Genomic DNA, 21,849 nt, shown 5'->3' with positions numbered 1-21,849 from the left:
TCTGTAAACTTAAGCTTTGTGCATTTTACCTATGTAATTTATACTTCCAAAAATGCTAACTTTAAAAAAAATTGCTGTGTAATTTATCTCATCACCTCAGTACCGTGGGAAAACCAATGAATAGTAAGCCTTGTTTTTTTTGCCTTATCACTTAGCAAAACTCACAGACATTTCCTGTCAGTTGTTAACCAGCCAAAAGCATATAGAACAGAGATAAATTAAAATGGCTAGGAAAAATGATGCATCATACTGTTGAATTGAGAGTAAACAAAAGTGATTGAAAGATAGAGATCTGGACGGATTTAAGTGGATTTGTATCAAAGTAAACACCGACTACCCCAAAAGCAGAAGTTTGGGGGGACTTCAGCTGAGATGTTACTGATCTCCTTCATTATCACGATGTCTGGTAAGTCTGATTCTATGACATTTTTAGCAAAAATTAAAGCTATCTTTCAATAGTGATGAGGATGCTCTTGATCCATTTATAAGATGTTTTATGGTTTGCTCTAGTAGCAATGATAGATTTGTGCATTATCTAGCAAACCTGCTGATTTTACTTTATTCCAATGTTGCACAGACTAGTGAAGTCCAGAGTAATACTGGGGACCCTCGAATGGAATAAAACTAAACTTCTATATTTAGACAAATGTAGTATTTTTTCTCCATTTTTTTTTGGTTTGTAGTTTTATTGAGTCAATTGAATTCTTAATTTTCGGATGTTAATATTTACTGGTGTGTAGCTTTTCCTGCTTTGATATTTCTAGCCCCAAGGCTAAAAAGGAAACCTTAAATTTCTATTTGGGGTTTTGCAGTTTTTAAATAGAGGTAAGAAAATTGTGGGTACAATTTTCAGAAAATGAGGCTCAGGGAATATAAGAACATATAAATGATAAATAATTAATCTTGATTTAACTTTCAACTTCCAACCAGAATTCTTTGTACAAACGGAATCTTACTCATAAGTGTAAACACGCAGAATAAACGAGTGAAGTGATACTGATTAGAGCATACTTGGGTAGCCAGAAATAAACCTTTGAATCCTATTTTTTCTTGCAATGATCCCAATGATAGTTCACAATATTCTGAGAAACACTGGCTTCCACGCTTCTGTATTATATCTAGTCAAGGGAGAAAATAACCTGTTCTTTGAAGAAAGAAAGAAAGCAATCTAGGGCCAGGGAAAGCGGAAAGAAATTGGGAGTGGGGAGGAACATTTTGGATGAAGTCAAAAGTCAGTAGCAGATTCTGACTCATGTAAAGGGCTAGAGAAATATTTAGGTGCGGCAGGAAATAAATGGCCAAAAACAAGGTAACTGTGCTGCTATTCTAAGTTGTTTCAGTCGTGTCCAACTCAGCGACCCGGTGAACTATAGCCTGCCAGGCTTCTCTGTCCAAGGGATTCTCCAAGCAAAAATAATGGAGTGGGTTGCCATGCCCTCCTCCAGGGGATCTTGCTGATCCAGGGATCGAACCTGAGTCTCTTATGTTCTCTGCATTGCAAGCAGATTCTTTACCTCTGAGTCACCAGGAGGAGAGTTTAATTAAAACCTGTTGATGTAATTGACTCTATTACCTGTCCAAAGGAAGAAAATCATAAGGTTGCCTTATGTATTTGATAACATTAAACATTCACTAATTATAAAAAAGTGTTCGTGTTTTAGGATTTATTTTTTTAAGGGTAGTTTTATGTTAACAGCAATTAAGAGGAAGGTACAGAGATTTCCCAAATACTGCCTAACTCTTCACTTGCATACCCTCTCCCCCAATATCAACATGCCTCACCAGAGCATTATGTTAATTTCAACTGATGAATTTAGATCGACGCATATCTATCATCTGAAAGTCCATAGTCTACATAAAGTTCACTGTTGGGGTTGTACTTTCCATGGATTTGATCAAGTGTATAATGTCATATACTTATCATTATAGTATCATACAAAGATTCAGTGACCTAAAAATCTGTGTTTTGCCTCTTTCTCTCTCTCTTCCCCTCTGAATCCTGCTAATCACTGATTTTTTTAATGTCCCCATAGTTTTACCTTTAAATAAAACCATGTAGTTGAAATTGTACAGTATGTAGCCATTTCATATTGGCTTATTTCACTTTAATATTATTTAGGATTCCTCAGTATCTTTTCTTGGCTTGAGAGCTCATTTCTTTTCAGCACTGGATAATATTCCATTGTCTGGATGTACCAATTCATTTAGCCATTCACCTACTGAAAAGCACCTTGATTGCCTCAACATGTTGGCATTTATGAATTAAGTTGCTATAAACATTTGTGTGCAGGTTTTTGTGTGGACATGTGCTGTTCAGCTCCATTGGGTAAATACCAAGGAGTACTATTGCTGGATTGTATGATAAAAGTATGTTTAGTTTTCTGAGAAACCACCAAACTGTCTTCTAAAGTTGCTGTACCATTTTGCATTCTTGTCAGCAATGAGGGTCCATGTTGTTTCACATCCTGGCCAACATTCAGAATTACTAATATTCTCAACTTGGGCCATTCCTTGTATTAATGTTGTCATTCATTTCACTTATATATAAACAACCAATAATTCAATTGTATAACTGAAAACAGTGTGGCTATTATTATTTTGAACCCTGTTAGCTATTAGATCAATTAAAAGTAAATAAAAGAAGTTTTTATTTTACCTTCACTTAGTTATTCTCCAATAGAGGTCTGAGTCGGAGAAGGCAATGACACCCCACTCCAGTACTCTTGCCTGGAGTATCCCATGGATGGAGGAGCCTGGTAGGCTGCAGTCCATGGGGTCTCTAAGAGTCAGATATGACTGAGCGACTTCACTTGCACTTTCATGCATTGGAGAAGGAAATGGCAACCCACTCCACTGTTCTTGCCTGGAGAATCCCAGGGACGGGGGGAGCCTGGTGAGCTGCCGTCTATGGGGTCGCACAGAGTCGGACACGACTGAAGCGACTTAGCAACAATATTTCTCATATGGCAGGGCTACTGGCAATAACTTTCTCCAATTTTTATTTATATGAGAAAGTCTTTATTTCTTCTTTAATTTTGAAGGATAATTTCACAAGGTACAGAATTCTAGGTGGGAGGGGTATTTCTCTATCAATATTTAAAATATGTTCACTCCACTCTCTTTTGTTTGCACAGTTTCTGAGGAGAATACAGATGTAATTCTTATCTTTGTAAGTAAGATGCTTTGTTTCTCTGGCTCTCCTCGGGATGCTTTTCTTCATTTTTTATTTCGTTTGAATATGATTTGCCTGAATCTGGTTGATATGCCCCCTAGTAGTTGTTTGTTTGACATTTATCCTGCCTGGTGTTCTCCAAGTCTCCCTGAACTTTGGTTTGGTTTTGACATTAATTTGGGGGAAATTTCCAGTCATTATTGTTTCAAATATTTCTTCTTATCTCTTTTCTTTTTCTTTCCTTCTGTGTTTCCATTAATGCATTGCAACTTTTGTATTTGTCCCACAGTCCTTAGACACTCTATTTTTAAAAATCTTTTTTCTCTTTGCTATTCAATTTTTGAAAGTTCTACTGATATGTCCTCTAAATCATAGATTCTTTCCACAGCATTAATTATTAATAAACTATTCATAAGCTCATTAAGGGTGTTTTTCATTTCTGTTCCAGTTTTTTTGATCCCTAGTACTCTTGCCTGGAAAATCCCATGGACAGAGGAGCCTGGTAGGCTGCAGTCCATGGGATCGAAAAGAGTCAGACACGACTGAGCAACTTCGCTTTCACTGTTCACTTTCATGCATTGGAGAAGGAAATGGCAACCCACTCCAGTGTTCTTGCCTGGAGAATCCCAGGACGGGGGAGCCTGGTGGGCTGCCATCTATGGGGTCGCACAGAGTCGGACACGACTGAAGCAACTTAGCAGCAGCAGCAGCAGCGGTATTGCTTTATGGTCCTTTCTTAGAGTTTCTATCTCTCTGTTTACGTTGCTCATTTGCTCTTGTATGTTGTCTGCTTATCCATTAAAGCCCTTAGCATATTAATCATGTTGTAGTTGTTCAGTCCTGTCTGACTCTTTGCCACCCCATGGACTGCAGCACATCAGGCTTCCCTGTTCTTCACCATCTCCTGGAATTTGCTCAGACTCATGTCCATTGAGTTGGTGATGTCATCCAACCATCTTGTCCTCTGTCATCCCCTTCTCCTCCTGCCTTCAATCTTTCCCAGAATCAGGATCTTTTCTAATGAATCGGCTCTTCACATCAGGTGGCCAAAGTATTGGAGCTTCTGTATCAGTCCTTCCAATGAATATTCAGGGTTGATTTCTTTTAGCATTGACTGGTTTGGTCTCCTTGCAGCCCAAGGGACTCTCAAGAGTCTTCTCCAGCACCACAGTTTGAAGGCATCAGTTCTTTGGTGCACAGCCTTTTTTATTGTCCAGCTCTCACATCTATACATGACTATTGGAAAAGTCATAGCTTTGACTATAGGGACCTTTGTTGACAAAGTAATGTTTCTGCTGTTTAATGCTGCTGTCTAGGTTTGTCATAGCTTTTCTTCCTAGGAGTAAGCGTCTTTTAATTTCATATCTGCAATCACTGTCCACAGTGATTTTGGAGCCCAAGAAAATAAAGTCTGTCATTGTTTCCATTGTTTCCTCTTCTATTTGCCATGACGTGATGGGACCAGATGCCATGATCTTAGTTTTGTGAATGTTGATTTTTTAAAGCCAGCTTTTTCACTCTCTTCTTTCACCTTCATCAGGATGCTCTTTAATTCCTCTTCACTTTCGTTAGGGTGGTGTCATCTGCATATCTGAGGTTATTGATATTTCTCCCTGAAATCTTGATTACAACTTGTGCTTTATCCAGCCCAGCATAAGCAGGGTGACAATATACAGCCTTGACGTGCTCCTTTCCCAATTTTGAACCAGTCTGTTGTTCCATGTCTGGTTCTAACTGCTGCTGCTTGACCTGCATACAGGTTTCTCAGGAGGCAGGTAAGGTGGTCTGGTATTTCCATCTCTTTAAGAATTTTCCAGTTTGTTGTGATCCACACAGTCAAAGGCTTTAGCATAGTCAATAAAGTAGATGTTTTTCTGGAATTCCCTTGCTTTTTCTAATAATTGTTTGAATTCTAAGTCTGATAATTCCAATATATCTGCCATGTCTGGTTCTGATAATTGCTCTGTCTCTTCAAACTGTGTTGAAGAGTATGTCTTGTAACTTTTTCTTGATACCCAGATGTGATATACTGGTAAAAAGAACTGCTGTAACTAGACCTTCAGTAATGTGGTGATAAAATGGTGTAGGAGGAAGCATTTTAGAGTCCTACAATTAGGTGTCTGTCTTTCAGAGAGCCAATGCCTCTGAACTGTGAACTTTACAAATGCTTCTCAGTTTTTGTTCCCACAACTCAGATTGACCAGGATGAATGAAGTAGGATATTTCCTTTCTCAAATAAATTAGGCTCTGATTAAACCCCAGCAGGGGAGGCTCTGGTTAAATGATTTCTCTTGAAATCAAACTGGTAAATTGGTATAGCCACTGTCCCAAACAGTATGGGGTTTCCTTGACAAACAAAAAACACAGCTGCCATATGGTCTAGCAATCCCACTCTTGGGCATATATCCAGAGAAAAACATAGTTCAAAATGATACATGCACTCCAGTGTTAATTGCAGCACTGTTTACAACAGCCAAGATATTGAAGAAACCTAAATGTCCATCAACAGATGAATGGATAAAGAAGATGTGGTATGGGGTCTTCCCTGGCAGTCTAGTGGTTAAGATTCAGTGCTTCCACTTCAGGGGGCAAGGATTCAATTCTTGGTTGGGGAACCAAGATCTGCATGTTGTGTAGCAAGACAAAAAAGAAAAAAAGAAAAATTGGTACATATATACAATGGAATATTACCCAGCAATGAAAAAGAATGAAATAATGCTATTTGCTACAATGTGGATGGACCTGGAGATTATCATACTAAATGAAGTAAATCACACAAAGAAAGACAAATGTCAAATACTATAGCTTATATGCAGAATATAAAAAATGATACAAATGAACTTATTTAATAAACAGAAACAGACTCACAGACTTAGAGGATGAATTTATGGTTACCACAGGTGGGAAGGGTGGAGGATGGGGTAGATGGGGAGTTTGGGATCGATATGTACACGTTGCCAAATTTAAAATAAAATGCCTTTCCAAGAAAAAAAAAGAAAATTGTCTGCAAGGTTATGAATCCATGTTGTAATTCAGCCACTCACAGTATAAAGTTTGATTTTTCAGAATCTTAGTCCTGCTGCTATAGAAGATAAGACTTTTTATTTTCAGAGCAGATATAGGAACTTTCTGGTCAGAGCTTGAGCTAGTAATCTGAAACCCTGGACCAGAGATCTCTTCAAGAAAATTAGAGATACCAAGGGAACATTTTATGCAAAGATGGGGGTCAATAAAGGACAGAAATGATAGGGACTTAACAGAAGCATAAGATATTAAGAAGAGGTGGCAAGAATACACAGAAGAACTGTACAAAAAAAATCTTCATGACCCAGATAATCATGATGGTGTGATCACTCACCTAGAGCCAGGCATCCTGGAATATGAAGTCAGGTGGGCCTTAGGAAGCATCACTATGAACAAAGCTAGTGGAGGTGACGGAATTCTAGTTGAGCTATTTCAAATCCTGAAAGATGATGTTGTGAAAGTGCTGCACTCAATATGCCAGCAAATTTGGAAAACTCAACAGTGGCCACAGGACTGGAAAAGGTCCGTTTTCATTCCAATCCCAAAGAAAGGCAATGCCAAAGAATGCTCAAACTACCGCACAATTGCACTCATCTCACACACTAGTAAAGTAATGCTCAAAATTCTCCAAGCCAGGCTTCAGCAATACATGAACCATCAACATCCAGATGTTCAAGCTGGTTTTAGAAAAGGCGGAGGAACCAGAGATCAAATTGCCAACATCCGCCTGATCATCGAAAAAGCAAGAGAGTTCCAGAAAAATATCTATTTCTGCTTTATTGACTATGCCAAAGCCTTTGACTGTGTGGATCACAATAAACAGTGGAAAATTCTTAAAGAGATGGGAATACCAGAACACCTGACCTGCCTCTTGAGAAATCTGTATGCAGGTCATGAAGCAACAGTTAGAACTGGACATGAAAAAACAGACTGGTTCCAAATAAGAAAGGAGTACATCAAGGTTGTATATCGTCATCCTGCTTATTTAACTTCTATGCAGAGTACATCATGACAAATGCTCGGCTGGAGGAAGCACAAGCTGGAATCAAGATTGCCAGGAGAAATATCAATAACCTCAGATATGCAGATGACACCACCTTTATGGCAGAAAGTGAAGAACTAAAGAGCCTCTTGATGAAAGTGAAAGAGGAGAGTGAAAAAGTTGGCTTAAAGCTCAACATTCAAAAAACTAAGATCATGGCATCTGGTCCCATCACTTCATGGAAAATAGATGGGAAACAGTGGAAACAGTGGCTGACTTTATTTTTGGGGGCTCCAAAATCACTGCAGATGGTGACTGCAGCCATGAAATTAAAAGATGCGTACTCCTTGGAAGGAAAGTTACGATTAACCTAGACAACATATTAAAAAGCAGAGACATTACTTTGCCAACAAAGGTCCATCTAGTCAAGGCTATGGTTTTTCCAGTGGTCATGTATGAATGTGAGAGTTGGAGTATAAAGAAATCTGAGCACCGAGGAATTGATGCTTTTGAACTGTGGTGTTGGAGAAGACTCTTGAGAGTCCCTTGGACTGCAAGGAGAGCCAAACAGTCCATGCTAAAGGAGACCAGTCCTGGGTGTTCATTGGAAGGACTGATGTTGAAGCTGAAACTCCAGTACTTTGGCCACCTGATGTGAAGAGCTGACTCGTTTGAAAAGACCCTGATGCTGGGAAAGATTGAGGGCAGGAGGAGGAAGGGACGACAGAGGATGCGATGGTTGGATGGCATCACCAACTCAATGGACATGAGTTTGGGTGAGCTCGGGGAGCTGGTGATGGACAGGGAGGCCTGGCATGCTGTGGTTCATGGGGTTGCAAAGAGACAGACACAACTGAGTGACTGAAATGAACTGAACTGAACTGAACTAATCTCATACTTTTCCCCTTTACTTTCCAGGGCAGTGAGGAGAAACCAGCCAATCTCGCTAGGCTAAAATGTTCTAAAGTGTAAATACATGGTCTCTCAGAACATTTTAAAAGAATTTAATGAGAAGTATCCAATGGTGATACTTCGCATATCTCTATGACTAAAGGTTGTGGATTATTAGTACCCTCTTCATCACTAGAAATAGAATCATTACAGTCTTTAAATGTAACCAGATTAGAGAGCCAGTTTCAGATATCTGATGTGAACAATGTAAAGCCCAATGTTTCTAAACTTAAAAGAAAATTTAGTTTCATCTGAAAAATTAAAGAAAGAAGTCTCAGGACCTTTGATCATTTGTTGTAATACTTCAGTGCATGCAAAGTTTCAACCAAGACTCTAAGAAGATGCTTTCTTCTCTCAGGGAAGACATGATACTTGATATAAAATTGACATTCTGTACAAACTTGCTGCCAATGGAGGTAATGAAACAGAATAACTCATATTAGCAATTAAGTTTTAAAATGAATTCACTATTATAAAAATAATCACAGGAATATTTGTGAAAGCAAGGACAATTTCTTTTCTCTTCTAAAAACAACTGTTTTAGTACACTTAAGGGGTATGTTCTAAGTTGCAGGCTTTATCTCTGGCATGAGAAGTTGCAGAGATAATTTACTGATTTACCTTCTCAGTGTATTCTTTGGAAGGTGGTATTTTGTTTACTTGTAGGAGAATTTTGTGTCTGGTTTAAAAGGCAGGACTCTCCACGGGCCTCCATTCCCTAAAATACCTTTATTAACCATAAAGTGTCTTCCATTCTCCAGCCAGTAAGAGATCACTGAAACTCAATATACTTGAAGACTTACTTAAGTCAATTTTGAAGACACCACTAATGCATGACAAAGCTATTACAACAGAGTCCTCTAGTATTAAGGCACTGATTTAGTTATATCTGATAAAAACTAACATGCCAAATTGTCAATACTCTCAAACAAAATGGCTAAAATGAGAATCTACTGAAATGGCAACAACTTCACTGATAGCTCAGTTGATAATGAATCTGCTTGCAATGCAGGAGACCCCAGTTCGATTCCTGGGTTGGGAAGATCCCCTGGAGAAGGGAAAGGCTATCCACTCCAGTGTTCTGACCTGGAGAATTCCATGGACTGTATATTCCATGGGGTTGCAAAGAGTCAGACATGACTGAGCGACTTTCACTCTCACTTAACAGTTCATGCATGAAAATCATGTTTTATCACTAAAATTAATACTTTCTATGGGGCATTTGAAATAGAATCCATAGGATAGAAGAAAAGCCTTTGAGTATCCTTTGAAAGGCATTAATCAAGGCTGGGTTCTCTGAATTTTCCATGGACAACAACCTATATCTTTAAAATAGGGAGCGCAATGGGTGACAGAATACGTGAAGAATTGACACTGAAGAGGAATTCTATTTTGCAAGGACCACAGGATACCATATTCGTGAAACACTTTCTTCCAGAAGCATTGGGTCTCAAGGTGCACAGACCAAAATACCTATACGAGAAAGCCTTCATAAGCTCCAGTAATGCTACGCTATCATGGCTGCTGTCTTCTGACCAGCAGACAGCTCCCTTTTAGCTGGGAATGGGCAGGCTCACTGTAGTTTTATTATTCATTGGAATCCTGTCAGATGCCCTCAATACTTGTCACACTTAGGGTAAGAAAAGAGGGAAGGAAGGAAAATAAGGAGGGATGGAGAAAGAGAAGAAAGGAAAGGAGGGAAGAAAGGAAGGAAAGAAGGAAGGAAATTGTGACATAAGTCAAAAACAAAATAGGAAGTTAATTTGAGGGAGAACTTGAGGTTGTCACTGGAGATTTAGTTTACTTTTAAAAGGCAAAGAAAGCAGAAGAAAATAGAACATGCAGTAGATGATCATTGCTTATTTTCAGTTGTGATAAATGCAAGAAATGGCATTAGGGCAAGTGAAATACTATACTTTAAATCGAGGCAGCAAATTGTGGCCCATGGACAAAATCTAGTCATATTTTTACAAATTAATTTTTTTTGGACAAAGCCATGCACATTTGTTCCCTTATATGTGGCTTCTTTCTTGTTGCAACAGCGGAGTTGAATACTTGCAACAGTGACCATATGGAACACAAAGGCTCAAAAGTTCACTCATTAGCCCTTTGGAAAAGCTACAGAGTAATCCCTCTGAGGTCAGCTCTCACCTCTTATCTGTTTCTGGAATAGATATTTGAGCCTAATATGAACTAAATTTAATAGTTAGAATCTCATCCTTTGTCTTACTTCCAGCCCAAACCAGTAATATTTAGCTGTCTAGAAAAGTAAAATTATTTCAGAGACTTGTTTACTGTTTATTTTTAAGAACTTTATTGAATCTATTTTTCTTATGTCAACATGTTTTTAAAAATTATTTTTATTCAAGTATAGTTGATACATAATATTATTTAAGTTACATGTGTGCAAAAGTTATTCAGAACTTTTAAATGCCTTGCTCAATATATTGGCTATATTCCCTATTTTACAATGTATCCTTGTAGCTTATTCTATAGATAATACTTTGCACCTGATAATCCCCTACTCCTATATTGCCCCTCCCCATGTTCCCTCTACCCACTAGTAACCAGTAGTTTCTTCTCTGTATCTGTGACAGGCTCTTTGTTTATTTTTTTAATGTGGTGAAAATGGATATAAAATTAGAATGGGAGGTAAAATGTGTATTTTTATAAGCTTAGGATTCACAAATGCTTATTTTCTATAATTTTATTTATTTATTAGCTGTGCTGGGTCTTCGCTGCTTGCTGACTTTTCTCTAGTTGCTGAGAGCAGGGGCTGCTTTCTAGGAGGGTGAGCTTCTCGTTGTGGTGGCTTCTTTTGTTGCTGAGCACAGGCTCCAGGCACACAGGCTTCAGCAGTTGTAGGCTGCTGTAGGCTCAGGAGTGTTGTGGTTCCTGGGATCCAGAGCACAGGCTCAATAGTTGTGGAGCATGGGCTTAGTTGCTCCGCAGCCTGTGGGGCCAGCAATTGAACCCATGTCCCCTGCATTGGCAGGTGGATTCTTTGCCAGTGAGCCACCAGGGAAGCCCCCAAATGCTTATTGAATTGTGGTCATATATAAGAAGTATTTTTTAAATCATTGTTGTTCAGAAAAATACTATAAAAATATTTAAAATACTAAATACTAAAAATACTATAAAACAGAGTGTTTTCAAAAACCAAATTTGAACTAGATTAAGACTATTTTGACTGTCAGAAACTGCAAAATTCAAGAGAAGGAATGCATATAGGTCTCAAAAACGATGAAACTGAGAATTTGGACAAAGTAAAGACTATTACCTCTCTCTCTCTCTCCGTACCTCCCTCTGTACCTCTCTCTACTGGATGTATGTCCAACACACATACACACATCCTGTTCTGTTTCTCTTAGGAACCCTGACCAATAGACCTATTTTAGGAAGAATGAAGCAAAAGCAAGGTAGGGATGTGGAGGGGAGATTAATTTACTTTAAGAAATTCATTCACATGATTGCGGAGACTTGGCAAGTTCAAAATATGCAGAGTAGGCCATAAGGCTGGAAACCCCGGGTAAGAGTTGCACTTGGAGTCTGAAGGCCGACTGCTGGCAGAGCTCCCTTGCCTACAAGGTCAGTCTTTTTCTATTAAGCCTTCAAGTGGTTGGATGAGGCCCACCCACGCTTTGGAGGGTAACTTGCTTTATTCAGAGTCTACTGACTTTTAAGGGATTCTCTGGTGGCTCAGATGGTAAAGAGTCTGCCTGCAGTGTGGGAGACCCAGGTTTGATCCCTGGGTCAGGAAGATCCCCTGGAGAAGGAAATGGCAACCCACTCCAGTATTCTTGCCTGGAAAACCCCATGAATGGAGGAGTCTGGCAGGCTACAGTCCATGGGGTCGCAAAGATTCATACACCACTGAATGACTTCACTTTCTTTCACTGACTTAAATGTTAATTTCATCTAAAAATACTTTCACAGAAATATCTAGAATAGCATTTGACCAAATATTGGGATAACATGGCTAGCCCAGCTGACACATAAAATTAACCATCGCAGTAGGAAAAGTAAGGAAGGAAGGGGATGAACTACTCTTCTTAATTCTGGTTTCAAAATTCTTTGAGAAAATACTCTGGTTTGTCCTGTTGTGTGCAGTGCCCACCACTGGGCCAAATAATTTTAAGCAGGGGGTGGTATCCGGTAAAAGGATTATAATCAGTCCGGCTCACATGAAGTGCCCACGATGAACCAGTACATTATGGCTTGGGAGGAGGTGGGGTTACTTTGTACAAAATAGTTGTCAGGTACAAAACAAGGTGTCTCATAAATGGGAAAATCATTAATTAGTACCTTATAAAGGTACTTTTCATACATCAGCATGTTTTTCCAAGGAAAAACCTTGAATTTCTGTCTAAGGATTTTTATGTGATTTTAACTATAGTTAATTGATTTTCTATCATATTGTATATAAGCTCTTATGGAGAAATAATGGTTTTCACTCCATTTATGTATCTAAAATTGATTTCATCTGCTTTTCTCTGCATATTTTCTAGCTTCAACAATTACTTCCTCTGTGGACAGAAAGCAGAGCACTGTAACACTTTATGCAGAAGGTAGTATGCTTTTTTATCTTTTTGAGGCCACTGCTGAAGCATGAAACGTTGAGCTTACTTAGAAACAGAGTCAATGGTCTGGACTGAGTGCCAGCCTTGTGCCCAGTTGAAGAATATGGTGATCTGAACCCTGTGGGATAAGGAACCTGAATGACCCCACATGTCCTCCCCTAAAGCAGTTCAATTTCACTGGAAGATTATGGAATGTTCTCTATCAGGCACTGTGCTGGGCTTTGTGGGGAATATAAGATTAACAAGACTATCAAAGAGCCCCAAGGGAGCCCAGTTTTGTGGGGGAACCCAGCCATCAGGAGCTCAGCTATCAGACAGACAGAGGAGGTAAGCGCTCATAGCAAGTGTATCAAGGGAGAAAGGGCATGGTTAAGCACCAAGGCTTAGGAAAGGGTTCACAGAGCACATAGCAGTAAACTGGGTCTTAAAGAAAGGGTTTTTAAACAGAAAAAAAGCAGTATACTGACCACCTTAGAGAGTGAAAACAATGTGAGAAATGACATAGAAATAGAATTGTACTTGGTGTTTTTTCTGGAGTGTGGAGGAAATGTAGTCAAATGTAAAGTGAGTCAATGTGAAAAAGAGGGCTTTCAAAGCCAATATTAAGACATTTAAATTTGTCCTTTTTAGGCCATGAGAGATGTTTGGAGGGTTTCAGAGTTGAGGGAGTGACATCTGTGTTGTAGAATGATATACTGGCTGCAGTGTAAGGTATGAAGTGAAGGGAGAAGAGTGTTGAGACAGAGATAGAAGTTAGGAGGCTTTGCAGCAATCTAGGTACACGGTGACAGGGACTTAACCTAGGGTGTGGTAGTGAGAAAAGAAAGGGAATGCCCCAAAGCCAACTGGAATTTGTCTGTGTGCATATTTATAGCCAAGGGATGCAGAAAAGATGAGATATGACTGCTGGTTTGGAAACAAAGATGAGACTCTATCCTCTATCTTCTCTGTGAAGTAGAAGGTAAAAATCCCTGTAGCTGATCACAGGCGTGTACAAAGAATATATTTGTAGATAGGAGCCAAATCCACTGTCTGTGGGGTTGGCTCTGGCCATTGTGTAAATTATCACAACAGGTATGAAAATGAAAGAAGAGAATGAAGAAAGAGTGAAATAATAGCAACACCATAAGAGCTATCATACGTGAAGGGTGATTGAAGTTCAGAGAATGGAAGATGAAAGGGCATAAAATATCTGCCATGCTTGGAATCTTCACTGTTGGAGCTATTTTTTTTTGGATATTGTGCCCCTGTTCAAGTGTGCTTAATTGACTGGCAAGTACATTCCCTTAAAAAAACAGTCAGAACTTGTGGATAAATACTAGCAAAAACATTAAACTTATACTGTTTACAAGGTAAAGTTCAAACTCCTGAGAACACAAAGGAACATTCACACCTTGCTATCTCATCAGTCTCTTTATCTTTCTGGTGTTATCTTCATCATCTTTCCCTTGTGTACAGATCTGTTTACCCACACCCACTCTAGTTGTTTTCCACAAAGGTTTAATACTTTATATATTTCATGTGATTTCTTATGTAATTAGAAAGTTCTTGCTTGTATCTACATCTTTGACAAGAGGTTCCCTCTGGAAGGGAATACTTTTTGGAGTAATGGGAAGAATATGATTTAACCGCCTTCACTCTGCTTTTAGAATCTTCCATCTTCCTTCATTAGTTATGTGATCTTTATTTAGCTATAAAATGCAAGGACTTGAGTACATCTCTGAAGAGGCAGGTGACACCAGAAGATGAGAAAGGAGATATTAAATGCAGAGTTTAGTACAGACAAGTTTCATCCATATAAACTTCTTGTCCATTATAGCTGATTCTATTTATGAATAAATAACTGACATGCACTTCTGTTAGAGGTGAGTTGTAACAGACACACCTAATTAGCATATCTCACCAAACCCCTACCAAGCACAGAACATTATGTGAATTTATGGGAAAGAGTGACCTTTTAAATTGGAAAATATCTGTAGGTTTGCAGAGCTGAATTTTTACTTTAAAAGATGTACAAAAGGAATCAATTTCTTTATTTAATTCTCATAGTTACATTTAATGTCTGGAAATAAAATCTGCAAGCAAAGTTCACAGTTGAATGGGTCTGGTAGTATAACTGAATAGGAAAAAAGGAAGGAAGGAAAGAAGGAAGAACAAGAGGGAAGGAGCGAGGGAAGGAGGAAGTAAGGAAGATCTGTTGATTTTACTGACTTTGGGATTCTCCAAATAAAAATAAACTTAAAAAGTTTCCAGCTTGTTTAAAAAATTCCCAGCTTGCTTAACCTAAATGCCACTCTATTTAATGCTTGTCTGAAGTGCTACTCTTAGGAACAGGCATTTAGTTCTGAGGTTACTGATTCATTTTCTCATCAAAACTTAGGAAGAGACTAAACATCACTTATTATGCCCTTTTCTATCCTGTGGAGTATGAATTACAAGATAAATCTGCTAGTTACTTTATGACCAAAAGATTAGATTTAGAACACTGTCTTATAGATTCTATTTTCTCATCTGTTTGTTTTATAGACATCAAATCTCCTGAACTAATGTTATAACACTTGAAAAATTTTGTTGCATATATAATTCATGTTGCTATCTTAATGATTCATAATACAGGATGAAGTTGGTTAATCTTTGGATAAGTTTAATACTTTATATATTCTCCGGGCAAGAATACTGTAGCGAGTTACAATTTCCTTCTCCAGGGTTATATATATTTCATGTAATTTCTTGTGTAAGTCTAATATTTCTGGAATATTACCACCAGCAAAGTTCAAGTACAACTTCATGTAATATACTGTGGATTAATTTCAACACATGAAGTTCTATGAAGAGCTTTTCTCTTATTTTTTTCATGTTTGTGCCTGTGTGGGTGTCCAGTTAAAACTTCACTATCAGTACTAGTGGATACAAAAGCTGTGCTCACTTGCCCTCCTGTGCTGTGGCCAAGTGTGTTGGTAGTAGCATGGGAAATAGCCCTCAGAGACAAGCCGCCCTGCTTCGGAGCCTACAGACGTGATACAAATCAGACCACAAGAGGAAACTGTACTGACAAGAGAATAACCTGGGCCTCCAGACCTGACGAGAATCCTGCCCTTCAGGTTGATCCAGTGGCCATCACTCATGATGGGAATTACACGTGCCAAATAGTAACAAGTGATGGGAATTTCTATCATGAGTATCACCTCCAAGTGTTAGGTAAGGAACATCATATATTTTGGTATTTCCAATTACCAGATTTGGTACTGAAACAAATCTATGAATTCTATGTCCCAGGTTTTAAGACTGAAGCATTTCCCCTACATTTCTGCAGTGCCCCCTGAAGTGACCCTTGTTCAAACTGAGAAGGGAACTGCAGTGTGCAAGGCAGCTTCGGGGAAGCCGGCTGCACAGATCTCTTGGACCCCAGAGGGGGATTGTGTCACTGAGCAAGAGCCTTACTGGGGTGACGGCACAGTGACCGTCCAGAGTACATGCCGCTGGGGGGGCCGCCATGTGCTGAACGTGTCCTGCTCTGTCTCCCACTTGGCTGGCAACAAGAGTCTGTCCATAGAGCTGGATAAAGGTAAGTGCCTGTTCCTATAGTGAACTTGATGCTCTATAGAAGATTGTGAATAACCAAGCAGAGGGTAAGAAAACTTATGCTTCTAATTCAGAGATAGTCTCTAAAACTTAACTGAGTAATGCATTAGTATACTAGAGAAATTGTATTCCTTTATTACATAGAAGGAATTATTTCAATAACTCCTTACTAATATATTCTCCTAATATCTTTTATTCTGGCACTGTAAAAGTACTTTGAGATTAATTATTGGTTGTTGCTGTTTAGCCACTCATTTGTGTCCGATTCTTTGCAACCCCATGGATTGCAGAACTCCAGGCTTCCCTGTCCTTCACCATCTCCCTGAGTTTACGCAAACTCATGTCCATTGAGTCAGAGATGCCATCCAACCATCTCATCCTCGGTCGTCCCCTTCTCCTCTTGCCCTCAATCTTTCCCAGCATCAGGGTCTTTTCCAATGAGTTGGCTCTTTGCATCAGGTGATCAAAATATTGGAGCTTCAGATTCAGCATCAGTCCTTCCAATGAAGATTCAGGGTTGATTTGCTTTAGGATTGACTGGTTTGATCTCCTTGCTGTTCAAGGGACTCTCAAGAGTCTTCTCCAGCACCACAGTTTCGCTCAGCTTTCTTTATAGTCCAACTCTCACATCCATACATGACTACTGGAAAAACCATAGCTTTTATTATATGGAACTTTGTGGGCAAAGTGATGTCTCAGTTTTTTTATACGCTGTCTAGGTTCATTGTTACTTTTCTTCCAAGGAGGCAAGCATCTTTTAATTTCATGGTTGCAGTCACCATCTGCGGTGATTTTGGAACCCAAGAAAATAAACTTTGTCACTGTTTCCATTTTTTCCCCATCTATTTGCCATGAAGTGATGGGACCTGAAGCCATGATCTTCATTTTTTGAATGTTGAGTTTTAAGCCAGCTTTTTCACTCTCCTCTTTCACCTTCATCAAGAAGCTCTTTAGTTCCTCTTTACTTTCTGCCATTAGTGTGTTGTCATCTGCATATCTGAGGTTATTGCTATTTGTCCCAGCAATCTTGATTCCAACTTGAGCTTCATCCAGCCCAGCATTTCGCATGATGTACTCTGCATAGAAATTAAATAAGCAGGGTGACAAAATATAGCCTTGACATACTCCTTTTGCAATTTTGAACCAGTTCATTGTTTCATATCTGATTCTAACTGTTGCTTTTTGACTTGCTACAAGTTTCTCAGGAGGCAGATAAGGTGGTCTGGTATTCACATCTCTTTAAGAATTTTTCGGTTTGTTGTGATCCACACAGTCAAAGGCTTTAGTGTAGTCAGTGAAGCAGAAGTAGATGTTTTTTTGAAATTCTCTTGCTTTTTCTATGATCCAACTGGTATTGGAAATTTAATCTCTGGTTCAGCCACCTTTTCTAAATATAGCTGGAAGATCTGGAAGTTCTCAGTTCACCTATTGTTGAAGCCTTGAACCCTATCTTGAAGGGTTTTGAGCATTACCTTGCTAGCATGTGAAATGAGTGCAACTCTATGGTAGTTTGAATATTCTTTGGCACTGCCTTTCTTTGGGACTGGAATGAAAACTGAAATCTTCCAGTCCTGTGGCCACTGCTGAGGTCTCCAAATTTCCTGGAATATTGAGTGCAGCACTTTAACAGAATCATCGTTTAGGATTTGAAATAGCTCAACTGGAATTCCATCACCTCCACTAGCTTTGTTCATAGTGATGCTTCCTAAGGCCCACTTGACTTCACATTCCAGGATGTCTGGCTCTAGGTGAGTGATCACACCACTGTGGTTATCTGGGTCATGAAGATCTTTTTGTGTAGCTCTTCTGTGTGTTCTTGCCACCTCTTCTTAATCTCTTCTGCTTCTGTTAGGTCCATACCTTTTATTGGTTCAAAATATCAATACTTATATATCATTTAACAATACTAACTCAGTAGATAGTCAAGAACAATAACTTCTTTGCTGATATTTTATTTTTTATAGTAGTCACCGCTTTATTGCTACTCTGAGTAACAGAGCTTTCCTTCTCCCTTGCTGTCTGAAGCCAATTCATTGACCAAACATTTTTTCAATGTTATTATGTATTTAAATCTGATGATACAGAGATGAAAAGACAAAACCCATGCTTTCTTATTGTTCCAGGGAACATAATATGTTGATTAGGAGCAATGTCTTTGGTAACACATGGCTCTCATTTACCAAATGTGTAACTTTGAACAGCATTTAAGTTCTCTGTCTCAAGATTTTGTTTTTAACTGATATATAACATTATATTAGCTTCAGATGTACAGCATAATATTTAATGCTTGTTTTTGTGAAATGATCATCTAAATAGATCTAGTCTCATGGTTTCTTCATCTGTTAAATAGGATAAAAGTATCCACCTCACAGAGTTATTATGTCCATCAAATAAAATAATATATGTATTTAACATGGTGCCTAGCACAAAATCAGTACTCAATAAATATTAGCTGCTATACTTATTATATGAAAAATTATTAGCTATTATATTAATTATATAAATGCATTAGATATTATACTCTATTCCATTATTAAAATAATATATATTAATTATTCATCATAACATCTCTCATATTGATCTGTGTTTCTGCAACAGCTTTATATAGCATGCAATTCACCCATTTAAAGTGCATTATTCAATGGTCTTTGAACATAGTTATATAACCATCACTACAATCAATTTTAGAACATATTTATCACTTCAAAACGAAACCCTTTACCTTTTAGTTATCACTCCTTAATTCCAACATTCCTCTAGTTTTAGGCAATCACTTAATCTACTTTCTGTCACAATAGATTTTCCTATTTTGGACATTTCATATAAATGGAACTATATAATATGTGGCCTTTGTGACTGGTTTCTTTTACTTAGCATATTTTTTCAAGAATTACCCATGCTGGGATTTCCCTGGTGGCAAAGTGGTTAAGAATCCACCTGCTAATGCAGGGGACACCGGTTGGACCCCTGGTCCAGGAACTAAGATCCCACATGCCTCAGGGCAACTAAGCCTGTATATTGCAACTACTGAGCCCATGCATTGTAACTGCTGAAGCCTTCACACCCTAGAGACTCTGCCTCACAAGAAGAGAAACCAATTCAATGAGAAGCCTGTGCACCACAACTAGAGTGCCCCCACCTGCAGCAACTGGAGAAAGCCTCCATGCGGCAGCAACAACGACAAAAAGAATCACCCATGTTGTAGCGTGTATCGGTACATTCGCTTCTTCTTTATATATATTTATGTTATTTATTTTAAATTAGGTTTTTGAAATGACACAAATATATGCTTTTCTCATCGTAGAACAAATTAAATACAGATAAGAAAACAGCCTGCATTTACCCTTCTGGATTTTAATATACAAATAGTCCATTATTCAGTATAGAAAAATCAGGAAATACAGACAAGAAACAAGCAAACACAGTCCCAGCCCAAAATAACCATAGTTAACATTTTGGTGCATATCCTTTCACAAGTATATTTATACATACACACACACACACACACACACACACACATATATATGTATGTCCACATATAGATAAATATGGGCTTCCCTGGTAGCTCAGACAGTAAAGAATCTGCCTGCAGTGCAGGAGACCTAGGTTCAATCCCTGGGTTGGGAAGATCCCCTGGAGGAGGGCACGGCAACCCACTCCAGTATTCTTGTCTGGAGAATTCCATGGACAGAGGAGACTGGCAGGCTACAGTCATAGGGTCGCAAAAGAGTTGGATATGATTTGGTGACCAAACAACAACAACAAATACATCTATATATTTATACATTTCCCTCCAACCCCAGCAATTAACTTTGTGTGGGAACAGAGATTATAGGTTCTAATGGACAATACTACTCCATGAGTTGATCTGCTGGACTAATTCCTACTAGCTCAGGTATTAATACAGCTTTTAATTAATTGTTTTATAATTAATGTTTTATAATGTTACATAATGTTTTTATAATGTTTTATAATGTTCCATTGATATTTACAGCTTCTACTCATTCTAGTAGTGAAATAAAATATATAGATAATATTTATATGAGTATACCCACTTCTAATCTTTATTTTCTGGTATCCATCTCCTAGTGATGGACAGAGAAGCCTGGAGCACTGCAGTTCATGGGGTTGCAAAGAGTTCGACACAACTTAGCAACTGAATGGCACCAGCAACAATCCATCTCCCACCAACTCTAGGCTCTTATTTTATACTTATTGATTCCAGACTGAATCATTTATTTCCAGGCTCACCTGACCTTCTCTTCTGTAGACCAAACATAACCTGTACTCTATTTTCCTCTTCCATGTCCTCAGAAGCTTGGCTTCATTAATCATCCTTGCTCTCCTTTGTTCAGTCTTTTCTGTTTCACAAATCCTTTCCCTAAGCCTGATTATATAAACATGCCTGTTTTCCTTTCATACTTAAAACAAGATGCTATGAATTCCTCAAGCTGTTAGGTCTTGCCTTTTACTCATATCCAGTATTTGAAAAAGAGGATTCTAACAAGGTATTGATTTCTGAAATATACAAACAGCTCATACAGCTCAATATCAAAAGAACAAACAACCCAATTGAAAAGTGAGCAGAAGACCTAAATAGACATTTCTCTAAAGGAGACATACAGATGACCAATAGGCACATGAAAAGACACTCAACATTGCTAATTATTAGAGAAATGCAAATTAAAACTACAATGAGGTATTACCTCACACCAGTCAGAATGGCCATTATCAAAAAATCTGCAAATAATAAACACTGGAGAGGGTATGGAGAAAAGGGAACCCTCCTACACTGCTGGTAGAAATGTAACTTGGTACAGCCACTACGAACAGTGTGGAGATTCATTAAATATCACAATCCCACTCCTAGACATATGTCTGGAAACAATGGAAACTCTATCTTTGAAAAGATACATGTACCCCAATATTCATAGCACTATTTACAATAGCCAAGACATGGAAGCAATTTAACTACATATATACAATGGAGTATCATTCAGCCACAAAAAAGAATGAAATAATGCTATCTGCAGCAACATGGATGGACTTAAGAGATTGTCACACTAAGTGAAGTAAGCTGGACAGAGAAAGACAAATATCATATGGTATCACTTATGTGTACAATCTTTAAAAAATGAAATGATATAAATGAACTTATTTACAAATAGGAGTAGACTCATAGACATAGAAAACAAATTTATGGTTCAGTCAGTTCAGTTGCTTAGTCATATCTGACTCTTTACAACCCCATGAACTGCAGCACGCCAGGCCTCCCTGTCCATCACCAACTCCCCGAGTTCACCCAAACTCATGTCCATTCAGTCTGTGATGCCACCCAACCATCTCATCCTCTGTCGTCCCCTTCTCCTCCTGCCTTCAATCTTTCCCAGCATCAGGGTCTTTTCCAATGAGTCAGCTCTTCACATCAGGTGGCCAAAGTATTGGAGTTTCAGCTTCAACATCAATCCCTCCAATGAACACCCAGGACTGATCTCCTTTAGGATGGACTGGTTGGATCTCCTTGCAGTCCAAGGGATTCTCAAGAGTCTTCTCCAGCA

The 21,849-nt window shown here is 38.6% G+C and overlaps 1 protein-coding gene across 2 annotated transcripts in view; it reads left to right on the top strand.

Annotated features, from left to right (window-relative positions):
- The first annotated feature begins 201 nt into the window (after positions 1-201).
- CD200R1L (CD200 receptor 1 like) overlaps positions 202-21,849 on the top strand; it is a 29,712-nt gene continuing 8,064 nt past the window's right edge. The window contains exons 1-4 of one of the 2 annotated variants that reach the window (XM_070373886.1): positions 202-406; positions 12,638-12,697; positions 15,590-15,907; positions 16,023-16,274. In XM_070373886.1, the coding sequence (XP_070229987.1) occupies positions 373-406; positions 12,638-12,697; positions 15,590-15,907; positions 16,023-16,274 (664 nt within the window). In that variant the 5' untranslated portion in view covers positions 202-372. The remainder of the gene's footprint in view (positions 407-12,637; positions 12,698-15,589; positions 15,908-16,022; positions 16,275-21,849) is intronic. The other variant, XM_070373942.1, reaches the window with a different exon arrangement.

This window comes from Bos mutus, chromosome 1 (genome assembly GCF_027580195.1).
Source record: "Bos mutus isolate GX-2022 chromosome 1, NWIPB_WYAK_1.1, whole genome shotgun sequence".
In the NCBI taxonomy this organism is placed as follows: Eukaryota; Metazoa; Chordata; class Mammalia; order Artiodactyla; family Bovidae; genus Bos; species Bos mutus.
This window is presented reverse-complemented; position numbering and strand designations above follow the sequence as displayed.